Raw genomic sequence first — 22,136 nt, 5'->3', positions numbered from 1 at the left:
TATCTAAGCTTTCTGAAAAACGACAAATTTTTATTCAAAAAGAAAAAATAATTTTGCTATGTACTATACATGGCGGCAACTACCCCGAAAGGGGTTCTCCGATTGAAAGGTACAGTATAGTAACGTATAGCAGTTTTCAGTTGCCTTTTCTTAATCCATTTTAATTTACTTTTCCATAACTATAGCACAGCAGCAATGTGATCCAGATCAGCAACAGCAGCAGAGAGAGTTGGAAGCGGCAGAGAAGAGTGTTAGGCCAACCCTTTCCGATGTCAAAAAGTCCTGGGGCTTCAGGCGGACAACCATTGCTAAGAGAGAATACATCGACGAGGTTATAGATCTAGACCCTAGTCCTCCTCCCCCACGCCCCGGCAGAGGCAGAGGTCGCCGACCTAAGCGGACCCCTCAGAGCACCCCAGAACCCTTTACTCCACAAAGAGCTTCTCGTGCGACTAGGGAAGTTATAGATGAGTTAGAATGGTCCGCTCCCTCTTCCCCAGCATCGGTAGACACAGAGCAGGTGTCACAGGACACAGAGTGGTTGTCACAGGACACGGACCCACCGCCAGAGGACACAGAGCCAGTGGCCGGAGGGAATATTGACCCCAGTTCATGGCAGGACTTTGGGTCTGCCTTTCACACTGCCTTCTCGCTGCTTGGTGGGAATGACGACGTGTCGGATCATGTAATGGGGCCGCCGGACAGCCCGGAAGCCACCAACAGCAGGGAATCTGCCAATGTGGACGCCTCTGATTGCGTCGAACTTCCCGACAACGTGGGAGCTGCTGATGACACGGAGGCCAACGAGTCTCTGAGTGCAGGAGGAGACAGCGAGGACACCGTGTTGGTCTCCAGCAGAGAGGACGACAGCGATGAAATGACTTTGATGAGGTTAAAACAGGAGCTGGCGCTGCCAGGCAAGCTGGCAAGCGGCAGGGGCAAGCAGGGCAAAAGCCCTAGAGGCAAGGCCAAAGGAAGAGGTAGAGGGAGAGGAAGAGGCAGGGGACGGGGAAGAGGACGGGGACGTGGGAAGGGTAAGGCGGCCGAGCTCGAGTCGAGCACAGCCGACGACGAAGCCGATGAAGACGAGGAAGCAGTGATGCTCGTCGGTCAAGTCCAGCCGTCGAAGGAGGAGGAAACGCAGAGGTGTTCTGAGAGGACTGAGCTAACTGACTTGCCCGAGCGGAATGCTCAGCTGTCGAGCTCAGACTGCATCGTCATAGACACAGACTCGGAGCATAGTAATGACGCGACGGCGGGCCAGTTCGATGATGCAGCGTTGGCAGAGGAAGGGGGCGGTAGGAGTGCAGAGGGGTACACCAGCATATCGGACAGTGAAGGGTACGACCCCAACGCTCTGTACTGCATCTGTAGACAGAAACATAATAAGAGGTATGCACTTTTTTTTTTACTTTATTTGAACAGGGCAAAAGCATAATTGAAATTTTGGATCGAAGATTCTTCCCCCAATGTAAACCTGGCCAAGACAGGCAGCAGCACAAAGAAACACATGTAAATTCAGTAGACGGAGAAACATTAAGATAAAACAATGAAATCCTAAATATTTTGCAGAATACATAAACGGCCCTTTATCGTCTTATGTACAGGTACATATTGCTTATTGCAATTGCAATGAGCTCTCTGAGACCGAATCACTCCTTCAACAACTTGCATACTTAAACCATTCTGCGAGTTTCACTTCGTCTTCATCATGTTGGTTCACCACCGTTTGTCCCGCTCTGTGGCATTATTCACTTCTAGGTTCATGATCTGCTGCGACGGTTGTCAGGAGTGGTTCCATGGCGAGTGCGTCGGCATCAGTGAGACACAGGGTCATACCATGAGGGGGCACGAGTACATCTGTCCCCCGTGCACCATCACGAAGGGGACGGAGCTGCTCGCTGCGCTCAGCCGGCCCCAGCCGCTCCGTCAGCCCGAGCCTGAGCCAAACCTGCCTGAACGTGTAACGATGCCCCTGTTTGGTGACCTCCTGGAAGAGCCCTCAAATCTGCAGGCCGACAAGGTGAGAGAATGTTATTTTGATCACCAATTATACCTTGCATGTTCTCTCATTTAATATGTCCCCTTCCATGGGAGCGTGTGTGTGTGTGTGTGTGTGCCAAAATTGTACCAGGATAGGAAGGGAGGGGGGGGGGCTGTTTAATTTAGCTAGAATTGTACCAGGGACATCGCGGTTATTTGTGATTAGGCACTCTGATTATCTAGCAGTGCACCGCAGGTTTTCTGGCCTTAAGCCTTTGGGCGGGAACCCCTTTTGGTGTTAGCATCATGTCATGCTTTAGCTATTGAAAAATAGCAGATCTACAAGCTCATAGCGCGGCACAGAGTGCCGCGCTACGAGCTTGTAGGTCTGCTATTTTTGAAAAATTGAAGTACGGCTAGCTTTTTCAGAAAACTAGAAGACATTTTTAGAATGTGATCTCAGGTCAACATGGGTTTAACATAACGTGAATGGTTTCAGGAGGCCGTGCCGGTAGAGGAGATGGAGCCACAACAGACGGAGCTAGAATGTAAACCTAATACAGCACCAGATACTGCTATTGAGACGGACGACTCCCAGGCGCTGTGCATTGGCATCGGGTGCTCCAGACATGCCTTACCGGACTCTGTCTACTGCGGTACAGACTGCATCCTTCAGCACGCAGCCCTCATGATGAAGTCACTGTCTGATCCCAAGGAGCCTAAGGCCAGAGGTCGGTCTCAGAGGAAGGCCGCCGCCACAAAACCAGCTTCAAAGGTACTGTAGACATTGTAGCTGTTTTAGCTATTGTATTGTGAAACCTTCCATTGACTTAAAAGGGGTGTAAGTTATATTTCCTTTCATTTAACCCATTTTGGACTGAGGTTGATGGAAAAAAGGCTTCTAAATCCTAAAATTTTTCTGAAAAACCTATGTTTCTATGTCAGTGGTGCTCAACCTTTTTCATGTCAAGGACCCCCGGAATTATCTCTATTGGGCCACGGACCCCCATCTCAAAATATGTAGTTTACAGGGACACCCCAGAAGCAAATATTTTAGTTAAAAATGTTTGCTCTGAAATATATATTCAAAAATTTGCACCACATTTTCACGACTTTAAAAAAATAGCAGACCTACAAGCTCATAGCGCGCCACCGAGTGGCGCTCTATGAGCTTGTAGATCTGCTATTTTTCAATAGCTAAATTATAACCAAAATGGGTTAAAATAAGTGTGTATAGTGCCGTATAGTGTTTGTTCAGTGACACGGCTCCCCTATCTCTTCAGCCCGTTAAAATACATATTAATGTAGTGATCATTTATCATGTATCTAATCAGGAGAGAGAACTCATACATGATTAGGAATAGACATGGGAAATTGGAAGTGATGAAACTATATTGGATAAATATGTGATCTTTATCCGGTTCTGTATCATGATTTGATCGGTCAGACTAACAGGATGTCGGAACAATGACATGTTACCATCTAAGGTGCGAGGAAGTGGGACATGGGGAGATATGAGGGTGGAAGTTTTAGCATTGTGATCTTGCTTATGTGTCGAAATGTCTCTGAACATGACATTTCCTAGACGCTGTATTAATAGCACCCACTGCTGATAATGGTTAGGCAAGCAGAAAGGTGTTGAAGCCAGGGCATTAACGAGTTCAGATTTTCCAAGTCGACTTGTCAGACAGTAACGTCGAAGTCGAGTCGATGCATCGTTTTCCTCCTCCGACAACAACTCGATAATGTTCTCATGTTAGTTTGTTACTTATTTTCTGAGATTCATGCGCCCCGTGCATTTAGCTAAACCAGAAACAGGACAGTCATTGCGTCAGCACGGATGTGGGGGCGGGGGGATATAGTTTGGGAATGAAGTTTGCGCGCTTCTATCTGTTACTTCTCTGACACAGCGCAGTTCAACTTCAACTCCCTGGAAATAAAAACGTCTGGGTTTCCGAGGCTAGTCAATTAGTGGGACACCGCTGAGAGCCACACACAGGGTTCAGATGCAAAGGGCAAGAAATAAAGAATTACTTCTGTCCGTGACAATAACCAATCCTACAGTTTGAATTCTGTACACAAATATGATATGGGGAAAACTATTGAAAATATATATATATTTATTTATTAATTTTTTAGTTCTTCGACTTTTGACTTCTCCTAATTTGAATCGACTTGTGTTAATGAAATCGATGCATCGATTTGTTTTAATGAATGCCCTAGTTGAAGCTGCAACTACCAGTTATTTTCATCATTGATCAGTTGATTGTAGTGCAATGAAATAAATCCTTTTTTTTTATACACAAGTATGGGACCGGGTACACAACATGGAGAAAGTATGACAGAGATGACATGGCGTGGGGGAGGGGGAAAAAACCTTGGGAACTGCACTAAATAACTTTCTGTATAACAATTGTGTACTAACTAATTCATACTGTTCAATGCTTTTTCCAAATAAAACCCATTTGTTATATACCTGGCCTAGGGGAGCCAAGTATACAAAAATAAACAGGGGAGACGCAGTATTCAAAAGCAATATTAATTTATTAAGTAATCAAAAATAAGGATATCAAACCAAATCATACCCAAATCGAGAGCAAACAGATGAGGTGTGGAAATCAGTAGTCAGTAGTGTAGTGCGTGTATGCATGAGTGGAAGGTATGGGTGCATGTTGAATGTATTAACAGAAATGTTGGGGAAGGTGTATAGTGGGAGAAGCGCAAGAGAGCACTGAGTACAACAGAGCTAATGATAAAATAAATGCACTACATCTGTTGATCTGTGCCAATATTTTTTTGACCCACAGAGGCCGGTTAGGACGTCTCGGAGGTTGGCAGAACGACAGGAGGAGGAAGAAGGGGAAGAGGAGAAGGAAGCTGACGGAGGGCAGGAGGAGGAGACGTCGCAGGCACAGCCCGTGGCCTGCAGCGACCCCCGTCTCACTGCAGCTCAGTCTACTTCCACAGCAGCAGCTCAGTTAATCACAGCGTGTACGTACCATTCACCTCACGCTCATTCCTCCACCACACGCACATGTGTTCTCTGTCACGGTTAGAGCAGCTCACACACACACACACACACACACACACACACACACACACACACCCGTACATACACTAAGATGGGAGGACTGATACATTCCAGGGGTCAGCAATGGGTAAGTATGTTATTTTTATAACGTCTATTTTCGCGTACATAAATGTTGGAACGTGATGAGATGAAACTCGAGCTTGACTGGTCAGGGTATGCTGTTGAACACACTCGTTTCACACTTCAAATGAATGGGAAACAAACACTGATGCAACACAAAAAATTTGTTTTTGGGGGTATATCCACGGTTCCATTTCTGAAAGATACACACATCAGAAACCTCAAGACATGTCCAACCGATCGACTCTTACTCTACAATGCAAGTTGTCCAGCCTCGTGCAAAGCATTACGATTTATTTCTCTACCATTTTTCAAAACCATCGATAATGACTCCCTTATTCAAGACCTGCTTGTTCGAGGTTACCATTAGTATAAATATAGCTGTTTATAGGCGGCTACTTGACAAGTAATTTGATATCTGAATTTTTACAATTACAATTTTGGCATTTTTGCAGACACTAATTCGGAGCAATTTATGAAGTGCAAGTGGTCGAAGAGTGCCAAAACATTAACTTGGCATCTGTCTACATTAAACAACATACCTACCTAGCATCTATTTATCTATCACTAGCAACTATCTAAATAGACACATTAGAGGTCTTCACAGGTCCATTTTGACCGACCCGTAAGAATTGTACCAGAGCCGAATGGACACGGCTATTAATTGAAATCTTGAGTTCCGAACCCGAAAAGTACAGACAGATGTCAGAGACGGATTCGACCTACCCGGCTATTCTTTTTAAATGAGTTGCGACCCCGAGCAGTAGAGGGATGTCGGACCATACCCATACAAAACCAGAGGCCCCGAAATTACCCAATGCCAACGTTATTAAGAATGTATCCATCCTGCTTTCTTAAATGTCTACACAGTAGCGCTACTACTTCTTTACTAAAGTCAAGTGACGCAAGGCACGCAGACAGTTCGCCGGAGGAGAAAGAAAAGGGGGAGCGGAGGTGATTGACAGCTGTGACAGCCAATCGCCGGGTCCACTCGGGTATTAGTGGTTTCATTGTCAAAGCCCCGAGACATATGGTAGCGGTTCCGACCCAGTCCCAGAGTGGATTCCTGTGGATGGAACCGTGACCAGTCTGGGTTGGATCCCGTGAATTTTTGGGTCTCAAGGTTTACCCGAAGACCTCTAGTGCAGATGCAAAGATAATAGGTGCTAGGGAATGTAGATGATAGTCAGACGAGGTGGGAATTCAGACTACGACAGAAGATGGAGAGTGGCTGCAGTCCTGACCGACGACGGAGGGAGGTCATTCCAGAGCTTGGGAGGGAGAGTCTAGGTCGCCTGGACCGTTGGTTATGGTGTCGTAGGGAAGGGAGGGTAGACAACCTGCGTGCAGGAAGGAGTATAGGGCTGCAAATCCTGCAGGTGCCCTCCCCTTGCATACCTGCCAACATTAGGCTTTGAAAATAGGCAAGTGGTCTTCCCTCAATGACCTGCGGACCATATACCTGTACAAAAACATAAACACTAAAATGTACATCACAAAAATATCAAGTGCGAACATTGTGAAAGTGTGAATGTGTGTGGGTGTGCGTGTGTGTGCACGTGTGGCTAGTGGTTAGAATATAGATGTATTAGGAATTAGGTCTCGCACCATTTGGACTATCATTTAGTTTCATCCACTTTTCAGAAACAAACCGAGCAAGAGCGGGATTGATCGAGCACAGTTACGAGTACCGCAGGGGCGTTTCGTTTGCACATGCATTTCACATGTAATTGGGAGATTAACGGGAGGTGTTACCAGTCGGGTGCGGGAGAAAGGGTTAAAAATAGGTAGACTCCTGCAAATATCGGGCGTAACTATTGGCAGACATGCCCCTCGGTCAACCTGTAGATCATTGCCAGTGTTGAATTGGACGTAGCGCAGAAATGGGGAGAGGTTTTGGGAGGTTAAAGACCAGGCATGTTGCAGCCTGCTGGATGAGTTGAGGGTGCGTTCGGCCAGGCTCTCTCAAACCTCATTGTTTCAAATGTTACACCACATCTTTCACATCTGTCCAGTCAAATTGAAAACATTTGTGCTGTGAAGGTTTCTGTAATAACATGGAGCAAGTTCCTCAGAGCCGGCAGGGCATGGATGTAATCTCACTAGTCAATGCAGTTTCTTTAGCCTCTCAGAGAAAGACGGACGGGTCAAGTGTTCAACAAATAGTCCGCCCATACTTTTGTCCTGTTCAGCACAACAAGCACCATCATATTCAGGGAACCTATGATACTTTTTTTTGTTTTTCTTTTGGCAATTTTTTTAAAACAAAATTCTTCAGTATGTAGTATGTACAGTACATTCAAACTACCTCTTCATGGAATACACCCCGATATGCTAAATGGTCTGTATTTATAGTGCCTTTCTAGTCTTTCTGCCCATTCAAAATACAATGTATTTCACATTCATCCATTCACACACGCCTGCACAGTTGCACACACACATACCCACACACATCAATTTCACAGACTCACTGTTACACATTACCTGCCAATGCAGTACACAATCACACACGCATTCACCCACCTACGGCGGACACAACCATGCCAGGCATGCACCCACCTGTTCATCAGGAGCAGTTAGCGGTTCCGTGTCTTGCTCAAGGACCCTAGGAGACACAGCCAGGAGGAACGAGGATCGAATCGGGAACCTTCCGGCTTCCAGACAGCCGCTCTATACCTCCTGAGCCACTGCCTCCCAACACACATGCATATGTCATTCATTAAGTCAGTCAGTTCCCCCCCTTTAAGTGCTCTCATATGGTAGTCAACTTATTTTAAGTATAGCAAGGTGTTGCACCTGCACACTTACTTGCTCAAGCCTCTGGATACCACAGCAAACGGTTCTTTATTCACATTACACATGCACACACACACACACATGCACACTCTTGCACTCATGCGCAGAATACGCACACACAAGTATCGTACAGAGAGACCCGGTTTAGTGGGGAACAGAACCTTGAGGGGTCGAGGAATCGGTGTTGAGAACATAATGTGAAGAACCTGCAGAGACCCAAAGAGAAGTGGAGGATTCAAGGAGGTCCCACCTGCAGGCCGGCGAACCATGAACGGGACAGTTGGTGTTGTGCTTCCACGAAGAGCGAAGTGTCAGCTGTCTCAGTAATGTGTTCTGTTCCTCAGTACTTCTGGAAAAGCAAACTACTTCACTGCGACCAAAGGATTCATTGTGCATACATACATACATACATACATAAACTCCACAGATTTCGTTTTTGGGACTTGCTTAGGGCATTGAAATCCTCAACAATCCAGTCGTTCCTTAGGTGGGTTTTAATTTGGGGGCGTTTTTTGAGTATTCCTGCATTTGGCTTTGTGACTCAACTGCATGAGTATTGAGTACACGTCATGGAACCTCTGCTGGATACTTTTTCTCCTCACGTTTTATAGACCAACAAGCAACATTTCTGTCACCAGAAGCAAACAAGCTCTGAGGTTGCATTAGACTAGAAGTGCTGATCAATGATCAGCTTTCCCACCTGGCTCCTGTTTCCCGTCCTGAATCACTGCTGTGGAAACGGCAAACCTGATTGCCGATCACCATCCCAAACAGTTTCCCCTCTACACAAGTACACTGTGAACAAGCACAACATACCACCTCTGGACTTCATACAAAAGGCACAACATTCTTTTGATATACTTTCAATTCGGTAGCTTTGTCTGGGTATTGTGTGCCATCATCTCCACTTTACAGCATGAAACCTAGCATTACCATTCTTTGTCACGATCGCAGATACAAGCTCATATCACAGTCTGATGCGTTGTGAGCTTGTAGATGGCCTGATTTTGGCAAATATATGTCGTGTAGAGGGAAAAAGGAGGGTACCAAGTTTAGACCCCTGGGGGACACCGGTCAACAAGTATATAGAGTTTAAGTAGTCTGTTCACTTTCAAACATATTTGGCGCCATTTTAACATCTACTCTGGCTTTTGTTTGCCAGTTTTCAAGTTGCTTGTTTCACTATTTAGATATTTGATATTACTTTCATCAAACCTTTCCTATATAAATCCATTGTAACTTAAAACTTCATTCTCTCTCTCTCTCTCTCTCTATATGTGTGTTATATGCGCACACTATAACGGTGGTTCTCAACCAGTGGCCCTTGGAAGGGATTCCAGGTGTTCCCCAGTACTCCCCAGCTAAATGGAGAGTTGGTAACCAAATGGACCCTTATAGATCTTTAACTCTTCAGAGCGTAAAATGAAACCAAATGGACTTGTATGGGTCCATTTGGTTTTATTTTATACTCTCGAGTTAAATTATTGTTAATCAACTGCATTACTTAATTTACAAGAATTCTCTCATTGTGGACAAAATTTTAAGTTTTGAGTCTGAGAGACTAAATCAAATGGTGGTTCACCTTGATATGAAAAGGGTTGGAAACCACTGCACTAAAAGGACAATATCAGTGACCAGAACCAAGGGCATGAATGAATTAATCTAACATAACCTCCTACAGTTTATCAGTTTATATATTGTAGGCATGGGGCTGGTGAAAAATAATACTGAATCAAGCAACTTAAAAACTGTGGTCTGGGGTGCACACAAAAGTCAAGAGTAGACGTTAAATGAACCCAAACATGTTTGAAAGTGAAATAAGTGCACCAGCACCAACCAGCATGTTTTGAGTGGAATATACTATGGGTGTACAGAAGTCATGAGCCAAGTGTGTAGTTGTAGTCTTTCTTCGAGCAAAAGCCCTGTATGATTTCACAAAGACAACTAAACTTCTTCTTTTTTTTACCCCTTCCCCCTAATTTACTCATGCCAATTCACTGCTTGCCACTGCTGTACCCTGCACCAGGTGGACATATATAGAGCCTTTGGGGTACTCCTCCCATCTCATCATTCCCTGCTGATAATCGCCCCAGTCTGTAGGAGTATGTGAAGTGACAAATATCACCTCCCCCACCCGGCTAGAGTTAACATACTGCTCCTAGAACTTCCTACCAAGGAATAGTATGGGTGACCTCATTCTCAAAATAGTTCTCAAGTGATTTTGTTCAGGCCCGTTCTCCATGAAGCCACAACCAGGTATACAATGTTTAGCACAACCTTAAGTTCCTATCGTCGTGAGACCTCTTTTCCTATGACCCTGTGAGTGTGATAATGTCTCACAAGCCATGTTTTGGACCATGCCTCCCACTGGTTGAAAACCACTGATAACAGAGTGACACGAGACAGATTTGGTGTTGTATTGAACCCTTTTCAGAGTTTCTGGTATTTTTATTGACACATTACAATGACCTAATATCTGGCGAATTATCAAATTGTTGTGATCCAATCATGAGCTATAGGCAACTGGTTGTTTTAGCGCAGTATTATTTTCTAACTTGAACACGGCCATGAGGTCATCTCATTTGGTTATGTCTGCCTGTTTCATTCATTATTCCAATACTTCAGTATCTCTTATTCTAACGTAGAGAATGTAAAGCACAAGCACCCTCTACTGGCCAAATTAATAACCTACACCTAAAGACAATGCTACTGCCAAGAATGTCCTTTCAAAGGTCAGGTTAATCTCTATACATATCTTAATATTTACAAATCCAAGCCAGATATCCTCTTGAAAGGGGAAAGAGACACTCGCTGTGTCACTCACAACTCGTAGCATCTCTATACCCCAACAAAGTGCTATGAGTGAGTAATGGTGCCTGAATCATGTAGAGAATCACTTAAAGGACCATACCAGTATCAACAATTTTGCATGCATTTTGTTCTTCGGTAAAAGATTTTCTGTTTTAGATTTTCCACATTTTTAGTCATTGAAATGTAATGATTTGTAATGACTAATTCGGTCAACTTCAGCTTACCCTCACTGCGCCATTAGATTCCTCTTCAATTTGACTTTGACTTTAAAATGCAGCACTTGAGCAGGCATATTAAAATGTAAATCCTCAATGGCTTGGATTGCAGTATAGTAATACAGTAATTTGAATGACTATAAATGGCTCTGTGGTTAAATTAACCATGCCTAGAACGTTTTCCCACAAGGTTTCAACATGAATGGGGTGGGTAAAAAAAGACCATGTAAACAAACAAAAGCGATTTACAGACAAAAAAAAAAGATTTTTGGGTGAAAGCTCAAAAACACAAACCATCTGTTATTTCTTTGATCTCTCGAAAGTCTAGAAAATTAACAACTTCATTGGGAAAAGGGAGATATTCTGGAGCAGGCCTACTGTATCGGCAAGTGGCCTTCCCTCAACAACCCCCGCCACATACCGGACTACGTACTACACCAAAGATTAATAGAATAAATACAAGGATGTGAAATTTAAATACTTAATTAGTCTTACATTTATTAACTCGCTATAAAATAAATTAATAAACAAAGCAAATGGGTTTTGCAAACATTTTGAGCATGTGTGTGTGGCTACCAGATATGAATGTATTGGGGGTGAGAAAGGTGAATGGCTCACACCAGGTGGACTTGAATTTAGAAGTTTATTTCTTCTTGGGAACTGTTTCATCCGCTTTTCACTTTTCAGCTGCAAACTGCACCAAGTGGGTTTGAGCGAGCACAGCGACCAGCAACGCACATCAGGCAGGGATGGTTGCACATACATTGCACATGAAATCACGACATTACCAATCGGGAGCACTGCAGGTGAAGGGTTAAAAATAGGGAGACTACTGCGAGTATCGGGAGTGGAGACCAGTCCATGGTTTACGGTTAACACTACAGAGAGAAATAAAGCTAATTTAAACGTGATCACTCACTCCTGTCACATTTGGGACACGATTACTTTCAGTTTGGCAAAACAGGTTAATAATTTAATGACTTCACAATGTAGAGCTTTGGAGACTCTTACATAATGGGTTCCATGTATTCACAAATACTGTCTTAAGCTCAAATGAATCATAACTATTTTTCCTTAAAGAGGGGGGAGGGGGGCGCGGTCTATAGCAAAATTATTCATGAACAAATTCAGTCGACACAATATGCCATCAGTTCATTCATGAGGTGATGGTGGCTGTACAATCTAAGCGTTGTACTGCGTGTGTGCTGTGCGTTGTTTACTATGTGTGTGTGTATGTCTGGGGGTTGGGGTAGGAAGGTGGGCTTGGAGATGGTGTCATTTATGGAGGGAATGGTGAGATAGTCAGTGGCGTGCCTAGAATTCCTTGTCTATGCTAGGGTGGCATGAAGTACGAGCATTGCGCACACATCCATGCACTCACACGCACACACGCGTGTCCCCACTGCCCATACCTACTTTATGTTACTAAGATGAAGTGTATTATACTCTACTCAGTCTACTGTGTATAAAGATTTAAATGAATGTACTAATCGCAACACAAAAGACAGTGGCAACTGTCTACTCTCAGGTTTAATTACACCTATGAACTAATGTTTGGTTTACTCGTTTCTGACTGGGCAGAGGGAGCCAATCATAGTTTACGATCATGGGTGGCACCTGGGGTGGCCTATAGACACACCAGGGGGTGACCTCCAAGGGATGGTGATGCTGGGACAAAGGTGGACATCACTCTCTTAGGACATGGACAAGAATATTTGTCCGGAATGTATATGTGAGTTGAGTATTTTTGTAGGGTCCATCTCCATAGCTATTTGATCTGGCTTCCTTCCGACCTGAGTCTCTGTCAGTGGCTGTGAGAATGTGCTGATGTACTTGGCCTATGATTTGGCCTCCACTAACTCACACAATCCTATTCACGCCTCACTCGGTGACGAAGATCCAAACGAGGCTTAACTTGGCTTTAAAAAGCCTGTGGCTGTTGCAGGCACCTCAGTTTTCTCCAGAAGAGGAGAACATTTCAGTTCACCACTCAGCATTGCTCTTAAAAGTGAACCTAGTGTCAATATTATTGTGCCCAGAAACATATATTCCTCATCTGTGGTCTGGCTGTGATGGTCAGAAGTGATGTGGTGGGTGGGGTGTGTCAATTTATTTTGTATACAATCAAATCTTGACAAGACTATTATCCACGCAGTGATATTGGTATTGCTACGCGAGGCTACCATGCTGAATACACATAAGAAGTCACCTGTCTGTCCTGGCTTTTATTTGACTCTGACAACTACATGGGCAAAGTCTGGTGTGATTTGCAATTGTGCATAGCTGAGAAGTATGGCTCATTGCCAAACTTGTTCTTTGACCTCCCAATTGCACCAGTATGTGAGACACATAGAGATCATGTAAGATATTGCATGACATGAGTCAAAAGTCATTGCAGACAGTGACACAGACAGCGTGCTGCAGCACAACACAGCAATAGGTTTGCATAGGAAGGGGGCTAAATTAATATCAAATATCTGAATACTGAATCAAGCAACTTAAAAACTGTCTGGGGTGTTCACATAAACCTGAGTAGACGATAAAATGACCAAACGTTTTTTTTAAAGTGAAATATCCCTTTATAGTCCGGCAGCCGGGGTGGACGGGTGGGAAATATGGTATAATATACCAAATTAAAATAAATAAATACTATATTGTATATATTTTTTTTATTGGCCTAAAATATTGTCTTTTTTTATAGGGGTTTCTTGTGACCCTATCATTAACATCCTATGGCAGGCAAAATTGTCCAACTTTCCTTTTGCTTTAAGTAGCATGTGACATGTCAAACTAGGGGGTTTTCATGATTCGGAATGCATTTTCAAGCATTCGTTTTGCACAGCTCCTTGGGCTAAAAACAGCCATAGCCACTTGCCCAAATGTGTTTTTTGTGCAAAACTAATGCTTGGAATGGATTCAGAATCATGAAAACCCCCAAGTTTGACATGTCACAATTTTCCTGCCATATGATGTTAATGGTAGGGTCACAACTAAGAAACCCCTATAAAAATTTGCTTAATACTGACAGCCGGTCAGCAAGTGGATTCATGAATGTAGACAGTATTTTAGGCCACTAAAAAGACTATATACCAAATTTCCCACTTTAAACAAAAGAAGCCTGTCGGTTGCCGGACTATTAATGATAGCCAGATGGACAATATTATGATTTCTCACATTGTGACCTTCAGGAAAATGAAATGAGACATCTCACACATTGTTTCCTGCTCTCTTGGTTTTGTATGTGCATACTACTATAATGCATAATTTTATTGGGGTATCTGAAGACCAGAGTAAGTTTCAGACTGCACTGCCGTAACTGGGTTGTTCTCGCGAGACCAGATCAATTATTGACAGCCAGCCTGTCTACTGTACTCTACTGTACTGTGTCTCAGGTAATGGGTACCGTCGCCCATAATCCATCTCGCCCTCTTTCTTTTCTGCCGACCGCTCCGTGCGGCGGTTCTTGTATTCTTTATTGTGTTTTACTGAGAATAAGGTTAGAATTGCCCAATGGCTGTGGGCAGTTCAGAAACCCTTCCACCAGTGACATCATCGTTAGGCAGACTTTTTTTAAACAAGATTTAAAAATATATATTTAGATTGTTAACGATGGCTTCCATTTTCCCATTGCAACTTTTCAGGAATAGAGCACCGAAGTCTGAGGTCACTTTCAGTCGAGGGCGCCAATACACAGGTTCATGTATTTTTTTATTTGCAGTGAAATCTCCATAGGGAGATTTTAGGTCACTTCATATAAGAACTGTGTTTGAAAAATAAACCGACCACCCCGGCCTTTCTGTCAGGGGAGTGGCTGTGCGTCGTTAATGATGTCCATTCATATTTGATACAGCCAGTTTCTGGAGAAAATTGAATTAATGTGGCCGCAAAAGCCTTGAAACTACATATGAAGGCAATGTCGCTGCTAATATGCGTCACGCCCAGCTGTCAACACAGTGCGTTCCTGAGATTCCTCGTTGAAGTAAGCTCAGCTGGTGGTGATTTGACTCGTACTAACCATGAAAAATATCAATCAAATAAAAATAAACGTAATTAACATTCAGTTTCTGCGACGGGCAGATGCAGCCACCCGCCTACCCGGAAATGTAGTCTCTGGGTTGTTTGACTCGCTTATTTTGTTATTCTTTGGGTATACAGTATTTGTACATTTCCACCTTCAGTCGATGCTTCATATCCATATGAGTGAAAAGGCCGGGGTGATCGGTTTATTTTTCAAACACAGTTCTTATATGAGGCGATCTAAAATCCCCCTATGGAGATTACAATGCAAATAAAAAGTACACGAACCTAGCCTCACCCTGGCCAGCTGGGGCGCCTGATGGAGGGGAAAGGAACTGGTTGGAATAACGTGTTCCTTCCACATGCTACGTCCAACCAGGGAAACTCCCCCCTGTCAGGTGTAAAGGAGCAACTTGGACACTCAGGCATGAAGGAAGCATGAGTTCAAGTCCGTTGCTCTCCCCCATATATGGGGACTAGGTTGGTGGAGGGTGTGTAGAGCCCAGGATCACATTAGATGATTGACACGGGTGAAAAAAGGGTTACAAAATCGTGGGATAAAAATATATATTTAAAAAGAAAAAGTACACGAACCTGGGGACTGACGCCCTCTACTGACAGTGACGTCAGGACTTCGGTGCTCTATAGAAAGACTAGTTTCTATTAGCTTGGATTCCCCATCGATGAGGTCACTGGTGGACGGGTTTCTGAACTGCCCACAGCCCTCCTGAGACACAGACGGAGTAGGATTAAAAAGGTGTCATTTTATCATGAACATTAGTGAGGACCAATTATATGAAGATAGGTTGAGAAGTGGTGACTTTTATGAATGTTTTCCCTAAAAAATGTATCCCACAATTTTGTAACCCAATTTTCACCTGGTGCCAATTGCCTAAAGCGTAATCCTGGGTGCTACTCTCCTTCGGGAGAGCCCCGAACTGAGCTCATGCTTCCTTCAATGAATAAGGAGTGAGCAGACTTCTTATCTCCTGACACGGGGGAGTTTCCCCAGTAAGAAGGAACACGTTATTCCAACCAGTTCCTTTCCCCTCCATCAGGTGCCCCGGCTGACATGGGGACGGTATTATAGAGACCAGGATTACTGCATGTTTAGGGTTTCTTTTGTTGTTTTTTTGTCAAGGTACCACTACCTACCCTAGGGGACACGGAGAGAACATGCAAACTCCACACATAGTTGACATTCTGAGTTCCTTCCACAGCGAGGTCACTCATGTTGACTGTTCAATTCATGCTCTTAAGCTTGCACTGATGAAGTTATTAATGTATCAGTCTGCAGTGGTAACAGGACAGAGTATCCTCCCAGTCATTTCATCACACTCCTCACTCAGCCATATCAAGGCTTCCTTGAACCCTCAGTGCTGTGAGTCTGTGTGGACAAACAACAACACAGTAATTATGTTCACAGCCATTTAAGGACTGTGACACATAAAACCTGCATGCTTTGCTCACTCAGTGGTGGTGTGGGATGATTTGGAAGACCATGAAATTCCACGTTAGCTTGTTCGTCATGGTGCATGAATATATTTTGTATTGTGATGGCTTTGACAGTAAAGCCATGTGACACAAAGTTTGTCTGTCCAGTCCAGTGTTGTGATGTTGTGTGTTGTGTTAATGTAATGTGTCTTTCAGTTAGAGTGGCTTTGACAAATTGACAGTCACACTGGGATCTGTAGCCAATGTGTCAGAAGTTTCTGGCTTACTGGAAGTTCTGTTTCTTTCACTCCAGTTTGGTTACAAAAGGTCACTCAGGTCTGGTCAGCCCGACCAGCACCTACACCTGTGGAGTGTGTTCTCGGCTTTCCTGTGGTCTTTCTCTGCATGCATGCATGCATGCATGCACGCACACACACACACACATGCACGCACACACAGAAAACAATTGTCATGTTTTTTTTTAGCTATGGCTAGTTTGGTGTGTGTGTGTGTGTGTGTGTGTGTGTGTGTGTGTGTGTGTGTGTGTGTGTGTGTGTGTGTGTGCGCGGCGTGCACACGTGTGGTAGTTTAGTTTATAATAGAGACTTAACTGCACATGTGCACACAATAAAATAAGAGTCACAGTCAAATGCACAGAAAGCAGACATGCCCCCCCCCCCACACACACACACTGTATGTCCCTTCAAAAGTGGACCAACAGTTCCTGTGTTCTCTGCAATATGTGTATGCCACATCACAAAACAGAACCACTTCTGGGCATAAATGAACACAGCATATGATAGGTAACCTGTCACACATTTTTGCTAATAATGTACAATTATTATTATTAATGATGAGAGTGAGTGACAGGCACAGATGCCCTCTAAGATGTTTCTAGACTCCTGAGCTCCTGTTCTATGGATTTATTTCTTATCTCTGTTCAAAGAGATGTATGACTGTCTGTGTCCAGATAAAATGTACTTTAACCTTTTAATGAACCAAAGCCCTCTAAGTGCCACATTCAGCAAAAAATGATTCCACAGAAGTTCTATCTGCACCTGTAACACAATTGTCAGTATGCAGTTATACCATACACAGCTTTATACATGTTTATATCAATTAATGTGGTTATTATGGTATATATAATGGTCCAGTTATTAAATTAGACATTGGTTATATTATGGCCCACCATCTAATGACTTCGAAAGAAAATGGCTTGAGGCACAGTCTGCACACAACAAGGAGGACATGTCTGGTGGAGTGAAAATCCACGTAAAACTCAGAGTTTGAAAGTTGTTTCACAATTGATAATCTGTATAAGTATACAGGTCCAAAGGAGAGGTGGACACAAGAAAATGAAAAAGCAGCTAGCCTGTATAGACCAGCTTTGTCACTGAAGTTAACACCACATTGTTACCTGTCCCAGACGACATGAGAGGTCTGGATGGTCCAATGATGATATAGCACAAGTTCAGAAATGTATTGTGGCCCTAAAGTCCATTCAATGTTTTATAAACGAACAGTACTATTTTTTAAATTATTTCTTTACCTGACAGCCTAGCCAGTGTAATGATCTAAGAACAGATGTGATCTGATCCACTTTCTTGTTATTAGTAAGGACTTCAGGTAAGGTATTGGTATGACTACATTGACACTGACTGAGTGCAAAGCACACTAGCGCAGTGACACGTGTGAAGTGGCGCCCCCTAGAACAAACAGGGTGCACTGCACTGCACCCTGCTGCAGAACATCATTGAGAAAACACCAATAATGGCAGGATTGTGTGACTCCAGATCGGTGGTTTCCAAACCTTTTCATGTCAAGGACCAAATTGACAGTAATGAGCCTGCAGACCCCCATTTGAAAAGATATGCCAGGGACCCCCCATAAGAGAAGATCTTTACAGCTCTAGGAGTGATTCTCAACCTGTTCAATTTCAAGGACCCCCAGTTTGACATGCATTAGGCTACGGTACGGACCCCCATTTAATGGCATTACTATCTCTGGGACTCTAATTTATATTGTAAAATCAAAGTTAATTTTACAAATGGAACCAAATGGAACCGAACGGACCCTAACGGTCCCTAACGGGTCAGTTTGGTTCCATTTGTACACTCAGAGTTACATTTATTTCCTAACTATCATTTAGCTGGGGACCCCCTGGAACTCCCTGAAGTACCCCTGGGGGTCCCCGGACCCCACTTTGGGAACCACTGCTCTAGATAGACTGTAGACTCTATTTCAATGATCAGTCTTCAGGTTGGCCCACAGGTTCCCTGGATGCACCACATTAACCCATTAAAACCAGGAATGCATCCCGTGTCATATTAGATAGCATCACAACATTTTTGCAAATCTTTAAATATATCATTTTTAAAGCAAACTTTCTTTTTAACACAAATCTTTGCTTCTGGAGGTCCCTGGTAGGGCTGCACGATATGGACAAAATGTCATATCTCGGTATTTATGCCAAATATTGATATGATATGATATTATCGTTCTATATTTTAAGTGTTGTAACATTGAAAACTGAACACTATTCAAAAAGGTGTGTTCATGAGTTCACAACTCATGAACACACACAACACAACGTAGCACCCTCTTCCCCACACACACACACACACACACACACACACACACACACATACGTACACACACCCCAACAGGAGCATGAAAGAGGGATAAACGGAGTGGTGGTTTATTTGGCTTTAGAAGTGGACGATATGTCGCGATACCATTCATGAAAATGTTAGCTTTTTTTGGAAATGTTTTTTGGAAATGTTACGAAAGAATAATTAAAAACTAAATGTAGGAAACAAAAAGTAAAGGGGCCCATAAAAATGTGTCCACGACCCACAAATGGGTCCCGATCCACTGTTTGGGAAACAGTGCTGTACAGTACAACAGGAGGCGGCTGTTTTGACTTGTGCCCGTTCACGAGCAGTCTTGTTTTGCAATTACCGTGACCCACCGTTTCCGGCTTCACTATCAGTCTTAACAACAGCAGGTTAATTAAACAGCGACAACTTGAATTATTTGCTACCCCTGTCGTCATCACTTGAAATGGCCTGTGAGTAGTTCCTTCTGACCTGCTCAACAACAGGCTGTTCATTATCAGCCACACAATCAACCTCAAGCATGCTAGATTCCGTATTCTGGAGTAATAATAATAATAATGCATTTTATTCGTAAAGCGCTTTACATGCTGACGAATCTCAAAGTGCTACAAAGCGTAATCAACATCTTAAGCATAACGAAGCGTGATCAATAATATCATGGGACACAACATTTAAGGAAATGAACATTTAGTAAAAGATAAATAAATAAATTGCAGATCTACAAGCTCACAACATGTTGCATTGCGATGCGTTGTGAGCTTTTATTTGCAATAATAATTTACCGCATAATCAGTCAAATGGCGCAGATTATGCAGGGCTCATCATTTATTATTTATTTATTTATTAAAAAGGGTGCATAATTGTTCAAACTTCCTGCATATTTTGCAATTTCCCCGCATATTTCATCCCATAAAACCCTGCATATTTAGCATCTTTTCACATAGTTTGCATATTTCACAACTTTCTGCATATTTCGCAACTTTTCGCAATCGCTGTGAAATGTTGATTTCCAGGTCCAGGATCAACCATTTCCAATCAATTAGGGTCAGCTCCAACATGCACGCGTGCACACACACACACACACACACACACACACACACACACACACATACACAATATAAACTAGAAATGCACTCTGTCGAGGTGCCACTAACTAATGTTAGTTATGTCACCATCAACAGCCAATAATAGCCACCATTCTTACACTGACATGTACATACGTATACGTACGTACATACATACATACATACATACATATTACATACATACCCAGCCGATCACCAAACATACCTTAGTTACGTCATCAAGAATGGTGGTCCCTTATTGGCCGGTGGACAACACCGACATACATACATACCCAGCCGATACCCACCCAACATTGAAACATATCCTAATTACGTCACCATCAACAGCCAATTAGGGACAACCGAGGACAGGCCTACGCGCGCTCTGCTTGCGCAAGTAACAATGACACACAGCTCTTATGTATGGAAAACATGACAGCAAGAGGTAGTTTTTATCTCAGAAGTTAAGTAGGCTTACATTTGATATATTGGAATGACCTCAAAATGGTGGACTGTGGTGGCTACCTCTCCAAGGATAGTGTTTTTCATCCCAGAATAGTGACATGTGGTTGGGTATTGACAAGATGAGCAACACTTGTGTGCAACCAAATATTCATTTGGTTTAAGGCTTACATGACATGACAACATTGACCTTTTGAGGGGCGCTAGCCCCTCCTATATTAGTGTAGATTTCCGTCTTACATAAACATTAAATTCCCGTTGACAATGAATGGAGCATTTCGGTCATATGTGTCTGAGCAAATCAGCTATTTTCGTCCTAAACAAACATAAAATTCCCATTGATAATTAATGGAGAATTTTACGTCGTATGTGTCTGAGCAAATAGATATTTTACGTCATGATGTACGTACGTTTTTAGTTCTGTTTTGAGTTAAATGAACGCTCATTAATTTACAGTTCATGAATCTCTCTTTCACACTTTCTCTCACACTCTTGTCTCTTTTTATTATGGTGTGTCTCTGTAGGCCAGTCATCAATGAATGAGTCTGTCTGTGAGTGTACATCCCCACATTTTTCACATTATCTTTTTTTTTTAAACACAGCTGAAACCTTGCCCAAATATGCTGCCCTACAAAGCCAAAGTGCAGTAACTACGGAAAATATATATATATATATTGGGTTTTAAAGTGTTTCAACTGGTGAGTCAAATGAGATATCGGCAAATAGTGATATTACACTAGTTTTAAATATGATCTTGAGGTAATAGTTTATCCCCCAAAATCACAAAGGCTAATTTGACCTTTGGGATACACAAATACTGCAAGTCAGTGTTTCCAAAAATGTAGTTACTGCACATTGGCTTTGTAGGGCAGTATGGTACGGAGTTCATCATAGACAGACATTATAAACTAGTCACATAAAGTCTGAGGCTCACATGAAGCCACACTGTTATAAATTAATGTTATTAGACCCTTTCTTGTTGTCACATACCGTAACCTGTGTTTCACACTTCATTAATGTTGCAGTCTTTCTTTCAATGTACATACGGCAAGTAGTGGTGGCCACAATGCATAGGGGGCTTGACCATGCATGGCAGAGCTATACGGTGTTGCTTATGATTCCATGGGTCGTCCACAGGGAGCCTTTATTGAAAAGGTTGTACTGTATGTCTCTTTCTTTTATTTTTTTTACTCTACACTCTTTTTCATATTATTTGAGAATTTGGCCAATGTTTGACCAGTTTCTATAGTATAGTTTATAGTGTAGTTATTAAAGGTATATTGATATATTCAGTGATTTCACTCAAAAAACCTTTGACTGGCCCAGGCCGTAGCGTAACGGTCTGGGCACCGGACTGGTGATCCAGTCGCGGTGTGCCGCGGGTTCGACTCCCGAACCCGACACGGCCTTTACCGCATGTCATCCCCCCATCTCTCTCCCGTTTCCTGTCAGCCTACTATCTGTCCCTTAAAAAATCAATAAAAGGCGTAAGCCGCAAAAAAATATCTTAAAAAAAAAAAAAAAAAAACCTTTGACTGTGGGACCCAGCCTTTCGTCCAATCAGGATAGAGAGTCAAAAACGAAA

The 22,136-nt window shown here is 43.0% G+C and overlaps 1 protein-coding gene across 1 annotated transcript in view; it reads left to right on the top strand.

Annotated features, from left to right (window-relative positions):
* The window catches only part of LOC310862124 (uncharacterized protein), a 43,351-nt gene that overhangs the window by 5,346 nt on the left and 15,869 nt on the right, over window positions 1-22,136 (top strand). The window contains exons 4-7 of the mRNA XM_083769859.1: window positions 186-1,392; window positions 1,762-2,023; window positions 2,483-2,758; window positions 4,791-4,974. Coding sequence (XP_083625985.1) covers window positions 186-1,392; window positions 1,762-2,023; window positions 2,483-2,758; window positions 4,791-4,974 — 1,929 coding nt within the window. The remainder of the gene's footprint in view (window positions 1-185; window positions 1,393-1,761; window positions 2,024-2,482; window positions 2,759-4,790; window positions 4,975-22,136) is intronic.

The sequence above is a fragment of the Protomyctophum parallelum genome (assembly GCF_964188405.1).
Source record: "Protomyctophum parallelum genome assembly, chromosome: 7".
Lineage (NCBI taxonomy): Eukaryota > Metazoa > Chordata > Actinopteri > Myctophiformes > Myctophidae > Protomyctophum > Protomyctophum parallelum.
The sequence above is the reverse complement of the archived record's forward strand: the minus strand, read 5'-3'. Positions and strand labels throughout refer to the sequence as shown.